The 16,889-nt window shown below is 36.5% G+C and overlaps 1 protein-coding gene across 1 annotated transcript in view; it reads left to right on the top strand.

Annotated features, from left to right (window-relative positions):
• The window catches only part of Cbr-unc-49, a gene marked incomplete at both ends in the record, with an annotated part of 15,047 nt that extends 1,316 nt beyond the window's left edge, over positions 1–13,731 (top strand). Inside the window, 24 exons of the mRNA XM_045243725.1 lie at positions 1,578–1,664; positions 1,720–1,795; positions 2,685–2,926; positions 3,776–3,858; positions 4,556–4,687; positions 5,303–5,502; positions 5,553–5,601; positions 6,835–6,934; positions 6,980–7,136; positions 7,183–7,261; positions 7,303–7,394; positions 7,439–7,526; positions 7,772–7,921; positions 8,545–8,800; positions 8,846–9,005; positions 9,069–9,125; positions 9,325–9,360; positions 9,409–9,531; positions 10,522–10,612; positions 11,299–11,489; positions 12,807–12,887; positions 12,957–13,242; positions 13,441–13,571; positions 13,621–13,731. Coding sequence (XP_045096459.1) covers positions 1,578–1,664; positions 1,720–1,795; positions 2,685–2,926; positions 3,776–3,858; positions 4,556–4,687; positions 5,303–5,502; positions 5,553–5,601; positions 6,835–6,934; positions 6,980–7,136; positions 7,183–7,261; positions 7,303–7,394; positions 7,439–7,526; positions 7,772–7,921; positions 8,545–8,800; positions 8,846–9,005; positions 9,069–9,125; positions 9,325–9,360; positions 9,409–9,531; positions 10,522–10,612; positions 11,299–11,489; positions 12,807–12,887; positions 12,957–13,242; positions 13,441–13,571; positions 13,621–13,731 — 3,058 coding nt within the window. The remainder of the gene's footprint in view (positions 1–1,577; positions 1,665–1,719; positions 1,796–2,684; positions 2,927–3,775; positions 3,859–4,555; positions 4,688–5,302; positions 5,503–5,552; positions 5,602–6,834; positions 6,935–6,979; positions 7,137–7,182; positions 7,262–7,302; positions 7,395–7,438; positions 7,527–7,771; positions 7,922–8,544; positions 8,801–8,845; positions 9,006–9,068; positions 9,126–9,324; positions 9,361–9,408; positions 9,532–10,521; positions 10,613–11,298; positions 11,490–12,806; positions 12,888–12,956; positions 13,243–13,440; positions 13,572–13,620) is intronic.
• Positions 13,732–16,889: the final 3,158 nt, after the last annotated feature.

Raw genomic sequence — 16,889 nt, forward strand, 5'->3', positions numbered from 1 at the left:
CAATGCGAAATTGACAGGTTTCAGTACTAACATTTACGAACAAATTATCTTTTGACCTAATTTTCTCGAAGCTCACCGCCGTTTCGCAGAAACAGAAAACATATTCCGAATCAGAATTTCATGGGCTTTCTAATGATATAGGTCATGAAGTGTAACTCGGGGACATGTTCAGGTAGCTCCCTAGTTAGTTTCCCACTCTCATAGGAAAGACTCTTTCTTATAGGAAGGACTATTTCGAAATTTGAAATACAGGGTGGCGCATAATTACCGTTAAAAACGGGTATATCATCAGGCACAAGTATCTTGGAATCACGAAAATTGGTAGAAATACAATTTTATTTCTGATTCAAAGCTACTGAAATTTCAAAGCGATTCTTCAAGTCTAGGCTTTGTTATGGTTGCCTAAAGATGAATGACGTAATTTTTCTTGCGCACTTTTTTTGATTTTAATCAAATGGAGCAACTTTGACAAGTAATAACTCAGCTCCAAATTGATCAAATGATTTAAAATTCGGCCAGTTTATTAATGAATTATTCGAATTTTCGCACTCAAAGTGTGAGCCCTGTACAACGTTCTACTCAAAATTTATGCTAGTACAAACTTTAGTTCGGGTAATTACTCGCTACCGTGTATGCAACTGAAAAAGTCTAAAAATTTTACACCAGAATATGATTTTGAATTTTGAATTTTTAAATTCTTGTTTGATAGGAATTTCAAAATTTCAAATTGGCGATATTCCAAATCTTTTTTCATATTATCTGCTGTAAATTAGAAATACAAAAACCCCTCTTTTATCCATTAGAAGCTCAGCGAGAAGCTCGTCAACCTTGAGCTCAATTATCTCAATTCTTATCAAAAATATTAAAAAGTTGTAAACAGATAAACTATTGGTGGTCTTATGATAAATAATTTGTCAGTTGACACCATTTTGATATCTTTCACAGAAATCGAGAAAACCGCGCTCAAAATAAGCGGTTTAGGTGGGCTTCTATAAGAGGGCGTACGTTGAGTCGAATTTTTGTAATATCTTCCTCTTGATCTTTCCAAGCCATAAATCCTAAATTGTATCATGAACTATCATAAATACAAAACTTTCGTCATTCACGAACCAATCCATTTATTTCAAATTGATCAGAAAAAACTACTGAAAATTGAATTTGTTCTTCCTCCTCTTCCAAAAGTCCATTCCCATATATTTCTTCCTCCCCAGTGACTTTTCCTAAAATTAAATAAGAAGGAAAAAATAAAAAAGAACATGTATCTTGTTCTTCTTTTCTTAAAAGAGAGATTCTATTACATCCCATCCCAACCACCAACACCAGAGCATCGTCGTCATCAAATCCAATTTCCGCCAACTGACAAGATAGAAATTGTCAATTTCACTCTCATGTCGTTCCGTTTTCTTGTAACACCTATCTCCTATTTGACGCAATGAAACGAGAAAAAAAAACGTTGGTGGCGGTAGAAATTGTAGAAATTGAATTTACAAGAGAAAAGACATTTTGGGAGATAGCTTCCAACCCGATTTGGTCGGCTGCAAAATGCACTTCTACTCAAGAGATATCTCTTTTTGCAGGGACTCACATATCAACACTGCACTTCTATCATCAGTTCTTGATAGGTTAACAAATCGAACAACTTATGATAAAAGATTACGGCCCAGGTAATTATTGAAAAAATCGGGGAATTTGAAACATAAATGAATGTTGGGAATTCAGGTATGGAGAGAAGCCTGTCGATGTAGGAATCACGATACACGTCTCGTCAATTTCAGCCGTTTCAGAAGTGGATATGGTAAGAGAACATTTCGGAATTGGAATTGAGAAAAAGCATTTCTACAGTGATCTACAGTAATCGTACACCAGAGTTTTACCGTGTTTCGTCTGACAAAAGTTTTATTCTTGTTCCAATTAACACCCCAGTTCAATTTAAATTTAGTATTAATATTTGCTTTTATAGAATTCAGATTTATCGTTTTAAAGTTTAGATTCCAAAAAAAACATTTTCCAAGAGCAAAAATCTCTTAAAATCCTTTTGAAAGGCAGACACCAAAACAAGCACGTTATGTATTTTTATTGTTTCCTTTGTGTTCATAACAATGAGATTCTTCCTATTTTTATTCATAAAGAAAAACATGGGGTCAGACTTTTGGTTTTGGTAGAAAAATATAAATTTAAGGAAAAGCATCGAAAAGGAAAAATCAAATTGGACAGATACCGTAAACACTCTAATAGAGTGCCACCCAAGCAGTCTACTTTGACCTCAATTATCTCGATTTCTGTAAAAGACATGAAAAGTTTTTAACTGACAAAGTGTTTCTGATATCATGATAAGCATTTTATTAGTTAATCACCTTTTGTTATCCCTCACAGGAACCAAAATAATTTGGCTCAAAGATAAGATGTCGGCAGCCGACCGCGTAGGTCAACCGACAGGAGCCGATTATTAATCCAAATATCTTCGTTCCTGTAATAGTTATCAAGAAATAGTCAACTAATAAAATAGTACTGATATTATGATAAACATTTTGTCAATTAATAACTTTTTGATATCTTTTATAGGAACCGAGATATATATGCTCAAAGTGCGGATATAAGCTGCCATATAAGAGCATATAAGAGCAAATACAGTATTTTCGTTTATTATTGGAAGGCATGAAATTCCAAAAGAAGGTTTTTTTTAGGATTTCACACTAGACTTCTATATGCGTCAAACATGGCAGGATCCTCGATTAGCATTCGGAAGTCTCGATTTGGGATTATCCAAAGAAATCGATTCGTTGACTGTAGGAGTGGATTATTTAGACAAACTCTGGAAACCGGACACCTTCTTTCCAAATGAGAAAAAATCATTCTTCCATTTGGCAACAACCCACAACTCATTTCTTCGAATTGACAGTGATGGAACAGTTTATACTAGTCAAAGGTAATCAGGGAGGGGGGAAAAGAGAGAATAAAGAAAAAAGAAATATTTTAAAATAATCTCTTAGTAGCCACCATCTTGATATCACTCTCTAATACCACCCATTCAAGGAGAGCAGTACGAAAAAAAAGAAAGAAAAAGGGACCACAAAGGATTAGATGATGTTTCATTTTTACGGCTACTTTTTACGAGCGGGTAGTGGTCAGAAGAGAGAGAAAAAGAAGGATTATTGAAATGGTTTATGAATCATTTCGTGAAAGTTGCCAAATGCGTTCTGGAGTTGAGAGAAAATGAGAAAAGGGTAAAAAGAGGGACGTAGTTTGAACTAGAAGAAAAAAAGGGATTGGCTTGTTTTTCTTGGCTCCTATGCAAGATACAAAAAATGTGTAATAAAATATTTGGGATATTATGATAAGCAATTTATTAGTTGACAACTTTTTGATATCTTTCACAGGAACCGAGATATTTATGCTCAAAGTTAGGAGGTCGGACCGCGTTGCTCAGCTGGAAGCGCCGACTTTTTAACTTTGAGCTAATTTATCCCGGTTCCTGTGAAATATGATGTGAAAACTAATAAAATGTTGTTCATAATATCAGCAATATTTTATCAGTTGACTACATTTTTTTATATGTTACAAGAACCGAGATATATGGGCTCCAAGTTGACAAGCTGGCGCTGGCCGGCCGAACTCCACTGTCGGCTGCCGATCTTTTCTTTGAGCTCATATATCTCATTTTGAATGAGCTACAGTACCTTTACCCTTCTCATTATATGATATTTTCTGAAAAATTTCCAAACATTCTAATTTCAAACTCTCTGAAACCTCAAAAACCCCTATATCCATTTTACAGATTAACAGTAACCGCAACGTGTCCAATGGATCTAAAACTGTTCCCAATGGACTCTCAACATTGCAAGCTGGAAATCGAAAGCTGTAAGTGCTCTTCAAAAAACCATTTTTCTATTATTGAGTGTGTTTTTCAACAATAGTCGTGGGGTAGGCGTGCCGTTTGTAGCCAGAGAATAAAAAAACAAGAAGGGTCGATTGCACAGGTTCCTTTTTTTTTCCTATCCTCATCCTCCTCCTTTTCTATTTGGCTTTGTTTTGAAATTTGAATAAAGACAAAATCTGTATTCATCTCTTCTATTTCCTCCATTTTTCTATTGTTCCATTCTCTCCTCATATTGTTCATCCTTCCCAATGTTTCAATTGTAATTTCATTTTAAAATTTTCATCTAGATATTCGAAAAAATAACTGATAGCAGGAATCAGAATATCAGCAGGTGAGTTTTGTTTCCGTATGAGTACGAATTTTCAATTTATATGTATTTCATTTGATATCTAACCGTTTGGTTGCTGGTTTTCGGTTAATGCCAATTTTCGGTTCATGCCCAATTATGTTCAATGGAGCGTTCTTGCATCCAAAATGGAACTAACAAAGTGTAACTATGTTTTGTAACCTTATCGTTAACCCATCGCAAGAAATCAAAAGCTGATTCTGATTTTTCACAGTTCCCCCAAAACAATATCAGCGCATGAGAATCTAAAAAAAAGTTAACTGAGTGCGCTTGCCGACTCTCTCTAACCGACTTCTTCGTGGTGGGTGACGTGTCGCTTTGCGTGCTTTCAGATGGCTACAGTATCCTGGACATTGTATACGTTTCACACGAGAAGAAGTCAGTGTCAACGGAATCCTATGAGTTACCGCAATTTGTTTTGCAATCGATCAAAGTTGTCAATCAGACGCAGAAATTGAGCTCAGGTTTGTTTTAGAAGTAACTGATTTGATTTGACACTGATTTTTGATTAAAGCTGATTCCAAAAATAAAGACAGAGGTAGTAAGACCAAAAAAATTGCTCTAATAGGAGTCCACCTTTGAGCTTAATTATCTCAAATCCTGCAACAAATATCAAAAAGTAATCAAAAGCCTAAAATGTTGACTGGTACTGTAGCTCATTCAAAAAACAGAAAACCTGACTTTTGACTTTGAGCCAGTTTATCTCGGTTCCTGTGAAAGTTATGAAAAATAAGTCAACTGGTAGATTGTTTATCATAATATCAGTAACATTTTATTAGTTGGACATTTTTTGATTTCTTATACAGGAACCGAGATAAATTTGCTCAAAGTTAACAGGTCGGCCAGCCATCCGCTTAGCTAGGCCGGCAAGCGCCGACTTGTCAACTTTCAGGGCATTTATCTCGGTTACTTTAACAAATATCAAAAAGAAGGAAATTAATGAAATGTAGGTGATGTTATGACAAACATTTTATCAGTGGACCACTTTTTGATATCTTTCACAGGATCCGAGACAAATAACCTCAAGGTGCAAGTATAGGTAATTTTCTGATTCTCTCCTGATTTCTCCCCGTTTCTAGGTGAATACTCCCGCCTGTGTTGGTTCTTTCTGTTTAAACGAAATATTGGTTTCTACATCATCCAAATTTATCTTCCATCTGTCCTTATCGTCGTCATATCCTGGGTTTCTTTCTGGCTCAGTCGCGATGCCACACCTGCTCGAGTTGCTCTTGGAGTGACCACTGTGCTCACGATGACCACACTGATGACCATGACGAATGTAATTGTTTAAATTATCTATTGAATTCTACAACATCACATTTTTTTCAGAGTGCGATGCCGAAAGTGTCATATGTGAAAAGTATCGATATATTTCTAGGTGAGTCAGCTGATATAGGTCAAATAGATTTCTGATCTTCCCACCAATTTCAATTCAATTATCTTCTTCTCACCTATACATTGCGTGGGGGTCTCATCGCGACAAATTGTTGCCATCGGGGTGTCGATACATTCATCTTTTTTCTCTTTTATCACTCCCGGGTCGTTTCTTTTACACACTTGTTTCATAAGAGAGAAAGAGCCAAAGAGTGTGTGAGTCGCAGAGTCGTTGTCATCAATCTATTGGGCTGGCAAATTGCCGGGGGACAATATTACGTCAAATTGGAAGAAGAATGAAAAGAAGAAGAAGAAAGAAGCTTGAGGATAGTAAAGCTGTGGAAAAAGAGATTCGTGTCTCGATGACATGTGCTTTCGGCGATTTGTTGCCAACTAAAAACGTGCGCACATGTCACCACACACTGACGACATACCAATAAAACTTAACGATTTGAACTGAAGTGTCAGAGGGATAGGGACTGGTAAAGAAATTAATTAGCAAGAAGAATATGAAAATGGAGTACGGTATATTTTGGGTTAAAGGGGGGAAGAGTTAAGGGACATGGTTAAATTGAAATAGGATTACAGGATGACTCGCAGTAACCCGGACTGATAAAAACGGGTATATCTTTAGACATAAATGTCTTGGAAGCACGAAACTAGGTAGAAATATACTTTTACGTTTGATTCAAAGCTTCATAAATTTTCAAAGCGATTCCTCAAGTCTAGGTATTGTTATGATTGTCTAAAATTCAAGGCGTAATGTTTCTTGTGATTTTCATAAGATGAAGCAACTTTGAAGAGCGATAACTCAGCTCACAGTTGATAAAATAACTTGCAATTTGGCCAGTTTACTGATGAATTACTTTAATTTTCGCACTTTAAATTTGATCTCACCACAACGCTTGACTGGAGTTTTATGCTCGTTCAAACTTTAGTCCGGGAAGTATTGCACAACCCGGTAGGTCATTTGTTGGATGAAGCCGTGCGGATTCAGAATTGAAAAGTTTTGAATTTTGTTTGAATAATATTTTAATTTAAACGAGACGCTACATTTTCGTAGTTAGCAGATTTTGTGTAGCGTTGCCAAGAAAAAAGTTTGGAGTCATTGAAAATACAAACTTTAGTACGAGGCGCCATTTTGTATGCTGCTAACTAGAGAGCTGCAGTAATCACATTCACTCGACTTTAAAAGAAAAAAATCGCTTCGTTCTTTATAGAATTTTAACTTTTTCAGGTGTCTGTTTCATGATGGTCTTCTGTTCCCTACTGGAATACGCGGCCGTCGGTTATATCAGCAAACGAATGAAACTAGTGAGAGCCCGTAAAGAGTCTAGGTACCTCATATGTTTCTTCTATCTATCGTTACCTCAATATTTCAGAATGTTAACACCTCTTCCACAAATGGAAGCACCTCCGAAACGAACACTATCAGTGCCTTCCTACTTCAATAACACCACATACCGTCCGTTTTACTCTTCCACTGATCGAACTTCAAATCTTTATATTCCGGAATCTCAGCGTACAATTATATTTGCAGTATGTGCATCATTTATGCGACTAACAATCTTTGCATGTTTTACAGAATGAGGATGCAGTGCCTAATGAATTGACTCCAATGCTCGGGAGAAGTAACTCACAAGCATCTGTATTTCTTTATCAGAGTGAGATTCTATACGTGGAAGACATCCAATGTCATTTTCAGCGGCCATCATAACTGACGACGATTTCGGAAGATTCTGGAGATGGCTCCGTCCATCGAACATTGACAAATACTCACGATCCTTGTTTCCTTCTGTAACCGCACAACTGTCTCTTTGTACCGTCCGTCTCATTTTCAGATTTTCGTTCTTTTCAACGTTGGCTACTGGGCTTATTTCATCCGTCTGAGCCAGATTGAGGAGCAGCAACGGAACAGTCAAATACTCTAAATCCCTCCCGAAACATCTTTTCTTTTGCCTCCTTTTTCGTTCCAAAAGTTTTTGAAAACCGTACTCCGAAAAGTTCTCTCGTTTCATTGTACTTCACCACCTTCCACCAAACACACACCACCACACTTCTTTGTGCATTCCATATCTGAAAATCTTCTCGATGGCTACGCCTAACCCACTTAGATATCTCTTCTTCAGCTGAGAGAGAGAGCCGAGAGCTTCTTCGAAAAAGCCCATTTACAGACGGGTACCAGACAAAAGATATCGACTACTATTGGGGAAAAAAGCGAACGGATTTGGAGACGACGGCTGTCAAATTTGATACATTCCAATTGCCACAGTTTCAGCCAACGCTGTACTTTGTCAATACGACTAAGGCAGAGACTTCTTCAGGTGTGTTAAGAATTACACTTCAATCAGAGGGGAACTCCAATTAGTGGGACCCTTCAACTAGAGGGTGCATTGCTACCGTAAGGCCTCTAATAGAAGGGCCCCCATGCTGTCAAGTTTGAGCTCAATTTTCTCGGTTTCTATGAAAGATCTCAAAAATGTGTTAACTGATAGAACACTTTGGATATTATGATAAACAATTTATCAGTTGATAGTTTTCTGATATATTTGACAGGAACCAAGAAAAATGACCTCAGAGTTGACAAGCCAGCGCCTGCCTGCCGAGCTACGCGGTCCTCTGCCGACCTCTTAATATTAAGCCAATTTATCTCATTTTCTGTAACAGATATCAAAAAGTGGTCAACTAACAAAATATTTTTGACATTATGATGAAAAATTTAAGTGTTGACAACTTTCTGATATCGTTCACAGGAATCGAGAATAGAGCTCAAAATTAATAGGTCGGACAACCGCCGCGTAGCTCAGCGTGCAAGCGCCGCCTTCTTTACTTTGACCTAATCTACATCTTGATTCCTGATATTTTTGACAGGGACCAAGAAAAATTGTCTCGACGCTGAAAAACGGGGCCCTCCTATCACAAATTTTTCGGTAATCCTCATTTTCAGGAAAATATGTTCGCCTGGCTCTCGAAGTGATTCTAGTCCGAAACATGGGTTTCTACACCATGAACATTGTAATCCCATCCATTCTCATTGTCACCATCTCGTGGGTTTCATTCTGGCTGAATCGAGAAGCTTCCCCAGCTCGTGTTGGCCTTGGAGTTACAACTGTGCTCACAATGACCACTTTGATTACAACTACAAACAATTCGATGCCAAAAGTATCCTATGTGAAAGGGTTGGATGTGTTTCTTAACTTTTGGTAAGGTCGATTGACTAATTATAACTAATCAGTGCCTTTATCTAGTTTCGTGATGGTTTTTGCTTCTCTTCTGGAGTATGCCATCGTCTCCTATATGAACAAACGACTGGTGCTACGACGGGAAAAACGAAGGAAAGCAGCAGAACAGCAACAGCGAAACGAAATGCCAATGTTCAATGCAAGTCCGAAAGCTGCCAATAACAATGTGAGTCAATCAAAAAAAATTAAATCTCAAAATCATTTTATTTTCTTTTTCTCCTTTTTATAGTCATACGAAATGACATTAATGTCGCAAAACTCGACACCTGCCAAGAGCTATGTACAGGTACAAGCCGCAAATCTCTCCCGCCTTGTAAATGTCGTGTTGTCAAGAAACAGAATTAAGCACTTCATATAGAACAGAACCACAAAACCAATGTATTAGAGTGTGTGTATTTTCCACCGGCTTTTCAGAGTGTGGTGTTCCACAGTAGATTTGGCTTCTTTAAGAATATATCTAGTAAATTAATAAATAATCTTTACAGGCTGATTTGTACTTTGCCGGCCACAATTCTTCAATGGTAAGTGTAGAAAGAAAATAGCGGGAATTAAACTGAGAAAATTTTCAGAATCCACTAATGGAGATTCCTGAAAATTGTGACTGTAGGACGATTCCAATGATGCAACATCCACGTCTAGTGACAGATGGAGCACATACACTGTGGCCAGCTCCGTTTGCAAGACCCAAAAAGGTGAGGATGGGAGCTATCAAATGAGTTACTTGAAACAAATCAAAAACTTAAACTAAATACTCAAGCATTTTTTAATCGTGGTTTACTGTACAGGTGGCGCACAATAACTGATAAAAATGGGCATATCTTTAGACGTAGGTATCTTAGAAGCACGAAAATTGGTAGAAATATAATTTTATGTTTGATTCAAGGCTGCTAAAACTTTCAAAGCGATTCCGCGAGTCTAGGTAGTTTTATGATTGTCCAAAGATGAACGGCGTAATGCTTCTTGCACGCCGTTGTGATTCTCATGAAGCAAATTTGACAAGCGATAACTCAGCTCAAGGTAGATTATAAGATTTGAAACTGTTCCAGTTCACAGATGAATCATTTGAATTTTTGCACTCTAAATTTGAGCCCAGTAGAGCGTTTCACTCAAATGTTATGCTAGACCAAACTTGAGTCCTGGTAGTTATGCGCCACCCGGTTGGTCATTCGTTGGATGAAGCCGTGCGGATTCAGAATTAAAAATTTTCAAAATTTTGTTAAAAACGTATTATAAATTAAACAAAAAGTTACATTTTTGTAGTTTTTAGTTCTTTCTGTAGATTGCCAAGAAAAAAGTTATGAACCATTGAAAATAAAGGAAAGTTAAGGATTTTGATTTTTAGCTCTAAGTTGATAGTTTGAAATTTGGCCAGTTTACTGATGAAGTATTTGAATTATTGTAGTCTAAATTTGAGTCGAGTACAACTCTTTGCCCAATTTTTATGCTAGGTCAAAATTGAGTACGTGAATTATGCGCCATCCTGTACTGTATTTTTTAAGTCAGAAGGCTAAACATTTGTAGAGAGGTATGACTTTGGACATTCACTGAAATGTCTTGTGTGAGGTTCGGGACTACGAAATCATAAACAAATATAGAACTACAAAGTTGATCGCCTGAGAAACGAAGGTTATGAAATCAGCAGATCTTTCAAAAGTTAGCTCAAAAAAGCCATCCCTTTTCAGGCTTCAAAAACATGCTGCCAACGATGGACGCCTGCAAAAATCGACAAATTGAGTCGATACTGTTTCCCACTATCTTTCTCCGTCTTCAATGGTCTGTCCCTTTTCTCTACCTTTCTATATTTTCCATTTCTTTTCAGTTGTCTATTGGTTGTACATGAAATATCTGAGTCTAAACTCATCGGACAAGATCCAGGAAAACGACAAGTGGCAGCACATCCACTGGTGAACACTTCCCCCCTTATATTCCCGCCATTCCAACACAAAAAAGAACTATCTTTCACTTTTTTCTCACTCTTTTTTAAATCGCCTTTCTCGTTGTTACCTTCCCTAAACGTGCAATCGGCTTGTTGTTTCTTCTCGGGCATGTTTTTGATTTGCAGTGCAACCCCCCATTTCCCAGAAACTTCCAGAATAACCTCAGCCCCAGATGACGTCCAAATTTCCACATCATCAAAAAACCCATGTGATCTTCTCTGTGTGTGTGCCTGCCAGCATAGATATATTCTCTCATTCCCCCCGAAAGCATGTCATTTTGGTCCCAAATCAACCATTTCTGTATATAACTTTCTCTTCCTCATTTTTTAAGAAGCTTTCATTTGTACACATGATTTCGTCCGGTGCCGTGTTTTTCCAAATTTTCTCTTATTTGTGCCATATTTGACTGTCTTTTTGTAGTCGTTGTGCTGCTTTTCCTTATGAAAACTAGTCGTAATTCTGTTGGCGTTTTTCTCTTTGCTCTTATAGTTTAGATATTTGCTGCTTACAAAATGTGTCCAGAATGCTCATCCCAAACAAAAACAAACGTCTTCAGATGCATATTCAACGGCCGAGATCGAGTACAATTGGTGTACTTCGAAGGAGCCGAATTGTGCGTCAGCGGTGAAAGCCGACGCAAATATCGAATTGTCGAGCTATCAGTTTACGAAAATATGCCAGAAACGGACACTTGCCAGCACTTCATCGGGTTGGTTTGGGGTTTTTTTAAAGGGGAAACTCCGACAGTGATAATCGTGCAAAAAAAGTGGCGAAAAGGATAGAGGATTTGAATTCCCGGCAGTGAGAAACCTAGGCCATTTTTGATTTTTAGAATTTTAGAATTTTAGAATTTTAGAATTTTAGAATTTTAGAATTTTAGAATTTTAGAATTTTAGAATTTTAGAATTTTAGAATTTTAGAATTTTAGAATTTTAGAATTTTAGAATTTTAGAATTTTAGAATTTTAGAGTTTTAGAATTTTAGAATTTTAGAATTTTCGAATTTTTGTATTTTCGAATTTTCGAATTTTTAAACTTTTGAATTTTTGAATTTTTGAATTTTTGAATTTTTAAATTTTCGAATTTTTGAATTTTTGAATTTTCGATTTTTAAACTTTTGAATTTTTGAATTTTTAAATTTTTGATTTTTAGAATTTTAGAATTTTAAAATTTTAGAATTTTCGAATTTTTAAACTTTTGAATTTTTGAATTTTTAAATTTTTGATTTTTAGAATTTTAGAATTTTAAAATTTTAGAATTTTAGAATTTTAGAATTTTAGAATTTTAGAATTTTAGAATTTTTGAGTTTTTGAATTTTTGAATTTTTGAATTTTTGAATTTTTGAATTTTTGAATTTTCGATTTTTAAACTTTTGAATTTTTGAATTTTTGAATTTTTGAATTTTTGAATTTTTGAATTTTTGAATTTTTAAATTTTCGAATTTTTGAATTTTCGAATTTTCGAATTTTTAAACTTTTGAATTTTTGAATTTTTAAATTTTTGATTTTTAGAATTTTAGAATTTTAAAATTTTAGAATTTTAGAATTTTAGAATTTTAGAATTTTAGAATTTTAGAATTTTTGAATTTTTGAGTTTTTGAATTTTTGAATTTTTGAATTTTTGAATTTTTGAATTTTTGAATTTTTGAATTTTTGAATTTTTGAAAAAAAGTGGCAAATAAGAACGAAGATTTGATTTCCCGCGCAGTGAGAAACCTCGGTTATTAATACGGGACACCTTTGTCAAGTAATTTTCCGGCTCTTATTCCGTTTTCATCATCATGTAAAAGACCGGAAAAATTCTCACATCAGTCGGAAAAAAGGCGTCCGGCGGCCGTGGCCTAGGTTTCTCGTTGCGCGGGAATTCGAATTCTCGTCCCTCCTCGACACATTTTCTTTATTTTCAACGGTGTTTTTCGGGGATTTCGGTTTTTTTTTAAATTTTTTCGAAGTGATATTTTGAAAATACATAAATTTTAAAGCATTTTAATGAGATAAAAATTTTGTTCTTTTGTCAATAATTTTTTTCCAGGGACATACTCCCGTCTACGGGTTAGTTTCATATTTGATCGCGACAGCGGCTTCTACTTTCTTCAAATATTTTTTCCTGCCAGTCTGGTCGTTGTTTTATCATGGGTACCTACCCATTCCTATCCATTCTTCCTCAGTTCCTGAGTTTCAGATCTCATTCTGGATCAATCGTGACTCGGCGCCCTCTCGTACTCTCATCGGCACGATGACGGTTCTCACTGAGACTCATCTGATGACAGGAACCAATCGACGTCTACCTCCAGTTGCTTATGTGAAAGCTGTTGATGTTTTTCTTGGCTTCTGCTATCTTTTAGTGATTCTTGCGTTGATTGAATACGCGTGTGTTGCATACTCCAAAAAGAAGAACGAGGATCGTCGGAGGCGAGAAAAGAAGATGGAGCACAAACCGGCTCCGCCTACTCCGGATATTCTTCATGGTAAGGATTCTGATAGAGGGAAAACTAATTTTGAAACAAAATCTCAAATGTTATTGATATTATGATAACAATTTTGCTAGTTTACCACTCTTTGATATCTTTTACAGGAACCAAGATATACAGGTTAATAGCTAACAACTTAGAAATAAGGCATCACTAAATACAAATATTTATCCATCCCAACTTCCAAACTTCCAGATATCCGTCTCGCAGAATGCACATGCAACGCGGCTCCCACCTCTATCATTGCAGTAATCAAACAACCGAATCGTTTCTGTGTCAGTCACAGTCACATTGACATCGTCAGTCGTGCCGCTTTTCCTATCGTGGTAAGAAATTTCTAAAAATTTAGAATTCTCTGATATCTCAAAATTTCAGTTCATCGTATTCAACATCGTGTTTTGGTTGATGCTCCTGTACAAATCCAAACGTCTTCCATACATTTCGGAGCACGAAGGCGACCGTTGCGATGCTCCAGAACTTCATTAATCTCGAATTTTTATATCTCTTTCAAACCCATACAACGTTTTGATTGGTTTTATTACGGATGTCTAGATAATTGCACAGATGCCTTATTGCTCAAAATAAATTCGTATTTAATTGTACTATCTTGTTTCTATTGTATAACTTGTTTTAAATTAGATGATGGCGATGGGAAAACTTTACAAGAGGTTCCGAACAATACCAACATTCTGAAATTCTGAGAATCAGAGCAATTCTGAGCTAGTTTTTTATTAACTACATTTTTTCAACAACTGATATTTAGAACAGATAATTTGAGACCAAATTTTCACATTGGTATCCTTAGCTTTGTCATGAGCATCTTAACAACCTGACTCTTCTTCTATAAACCACTATTATTTTCGGACGTCTTTCAAGTTTCGAAACTACCGTATTCATGTTAATGTCCGCTCAAACCATTGAGCACAATTATCTCGATTCCTGTCGAAGATATCAAAATGCGGCAAACTGATAAATTATTCATTATGATTTCAACAACATTTTTTAATTGATCACTTTTTGATATCTCTTATAGCAACCGAGATTGAGCTTAAAGTGCAAGCATTGGGCGGCCTTCTATCAGTGTTTACGGTATTTTCAGACGACTTTTAAGGTTTCATCTACAAACAAATGGATGAAAAATGTCACAAACAAGCATTCTGCAATTTTTTTGTTTGGACCCAAAAGATATACAGAATTAAGGTTTAAAAATACAACTTTTTTACTCCAAACAATATCGAGGAGATAATCTAAAAAGAATATGAGAAAAAAATTGGGTCAAAATTAATTTTTCACGAAAACTCTTTTGTTTTATAATTTAATGTGGCCTCCGTGAAAACCTCACAAAGAGAGGCCAAGGTCCGAGGTGTGGAAGAAGGAGGGACAATCAGTACTCAGTCTGTAACGTTCAAGTTGCAGGAGATTGCAGGGCTTTTAGGTACCTCCGTGGCGCAGCGATTTCCAGGACTCCAAGGGATGCTTTATTGGCAAGAAAACAGAATCAAAGGTAAGGAAATGGGCATTGGTAAAGTTTCCAACGTTCAACTTTCAGGAGCTGCTTGGTGTTCGGGATGGATCACCTTCGAAGACTTCGACTTCCAGGACTGCAACAACCTCGGCCCCCAGAGATGTTTCTAGCATTGGCAAGATTTGGATCCAGTTGGCAGAGGTAGCGGAAAAGGTGAGCAATTAGGAATTTTCAGATTTTATTTCCAACGTTCTAACTTCAGGAGCTTCTTGGTGTCTCCGTGATAGAACAACTTCCAGGACTTCCAGCGATGTCTCCTGGATTGGTACGATTTGGAACCAATTGGCAGGGTTAGCAGAGTGGAATGAAAGGTGAGGAAATGGGCGAAGAGTGTTTAGTTTTCAACGTTTAAGTTCCAGGAGATGCTTGGAGTTCGGGATGGATCAATTTTGAAGAGTTCGAGAACAGCTTCGAGGACAGGATCCAGGATTAGCTGGCCGCATTTTCGCAATTCCAAATAACAGGAGTTGTTTAAAATGAAAGGAGAGGAGATGGGAGTTTTCACACGAAAAAAAAATTGAAAAAAAGTTCGAGTTTGGAAATTCAGCTTTTCTGGTTTTTGGGTAGAAACATGCCATTTTGTAAATTTGGATACACAAATTGTGGAAATTTTTATGAGCAAATAGCAAACTATAACATTTTTATTCCAAAAAAAACACATTGATACGAAAATGTTGGCAAAGTCCAGGTTTTAAAATAAACGGGTAACTCAGTATTTTTAGTTCGCTGCATGGCGGCGACTTCGGGCAATTCGAGGGCAGCTACCGTGGAGGTTTTCAGGATCGGCAGGATAGGAAGAATCTAAATGACAAGGAGTAGCGAAAAAGGAAAGGTGAGGAAATTGACATTTCAAAACTTAATTTAGTAATTTTCCAAGTTAAAGAATTTTTTACTACGAGAATTTTCAAAAAAAAAACGAATATTTCAGATAACGGACGTCACGAGATTTCGAGTCGGCATCATGCGGTCAAAACTTCGAGAACTTCGCGAACTCTTTATTTTTGTGATTTTTCTTTTTCTTTATTTCTTGCGCGCTTCTTCGCTTCTTTTTTTCTTCGTCGGTGGTTTCTCGTGTTTTCTTTTTTGCTCGGCCTAGAATTGCACGGACAGTCCGTTGTCCTGTCATTTTTGGCTGTAAATTGTCCGTGTCCCTCGTCCGTGGAAAAATTTTGGTCCGGTGTCCGTCCGTAGAAATTGTTTTTGTCAGTCCGTTTACCAGAAAAATTGAAGTGCAAATTTTCCGTCTCAGAAGGCTGTCTTAGATGAGCTCCGTTTTCTTTTCCATCGCTGTTTTCAATCGCTAATTCGCATCTGTTTCTTTTTTTGAAAATATTCGTTATCACATGAAATTTTCGTATCTGGCACACAGCCAACTTTTGTGTGCGACAAAGCGCGCGTTTTTAGTTTTTTGGTAGTCTTCCGGTTGTGCTGTCAATTCGTCGTATGACAGTATTGTCGGATTAAAAAAAGTGACACCTGAAAATCTGGGAGACGGCGCACGTGTCGATTTACGAGGGGGCGGAGCGAAAACGGATAACAAATTTATTTATGTGAATTTAGTGGGATTTTCTGAACAAAAGTTTGATTTCTTGGTAGGAAAATGATCGCTAGCATCTCTAGAATCTATTTTTAAGCAAAAAACTAAAATTAAACACGAAAGTAGCTCGAACGAGCCGAAATTCTGAAATATTACGTTTTTACCGCACTTTTTCGTAGATCAAAAAAAGCAAAAGTTTTCAAATTATCAGGTGTCACTTTTTTTCAATTCGACAATAAGTTAGAAAACGTGTTACGACCGTTTACTGTATCTAGGATCAACATTTGAAAAATAACGAAAACCTGAAAATAAGCATAACAAAAAATAATTGAATCTGGAAAAGATTACTAGCACCCTGGAGAAAAATTTAAAAATCTGGTTGAAAAATAAAGTAATGGAAAAAGTAAAGCGATGAAATTACAATAAATGAACTTTTGGCTTTTGGAACTCTCCTTGCCATTCTAAAGCGTGTTTTTAATTCGACTACTTCAATTCGGTCGACGTCCTCAGGTGATGGTCTTTTGTACGAATCTGGGCCAGGTTCTGTTCGGAGCTTGCCCAAAAACAACTGTATAGCGGGCC

This window comes from Caenorhabditis briggsae, assembly GCF_000004555.2.
Source record: "Caenorhabditis briggsae complete genome, chrIII, whole genome shotgun sequence".
Classification (NCBI taxonomy): Eukaryota; Metazoa; Nematoda; class Chromadorea; order Rhabditida; family Rhabditidae; genus Caenorhabditis; species Caenorhabditis briggsae.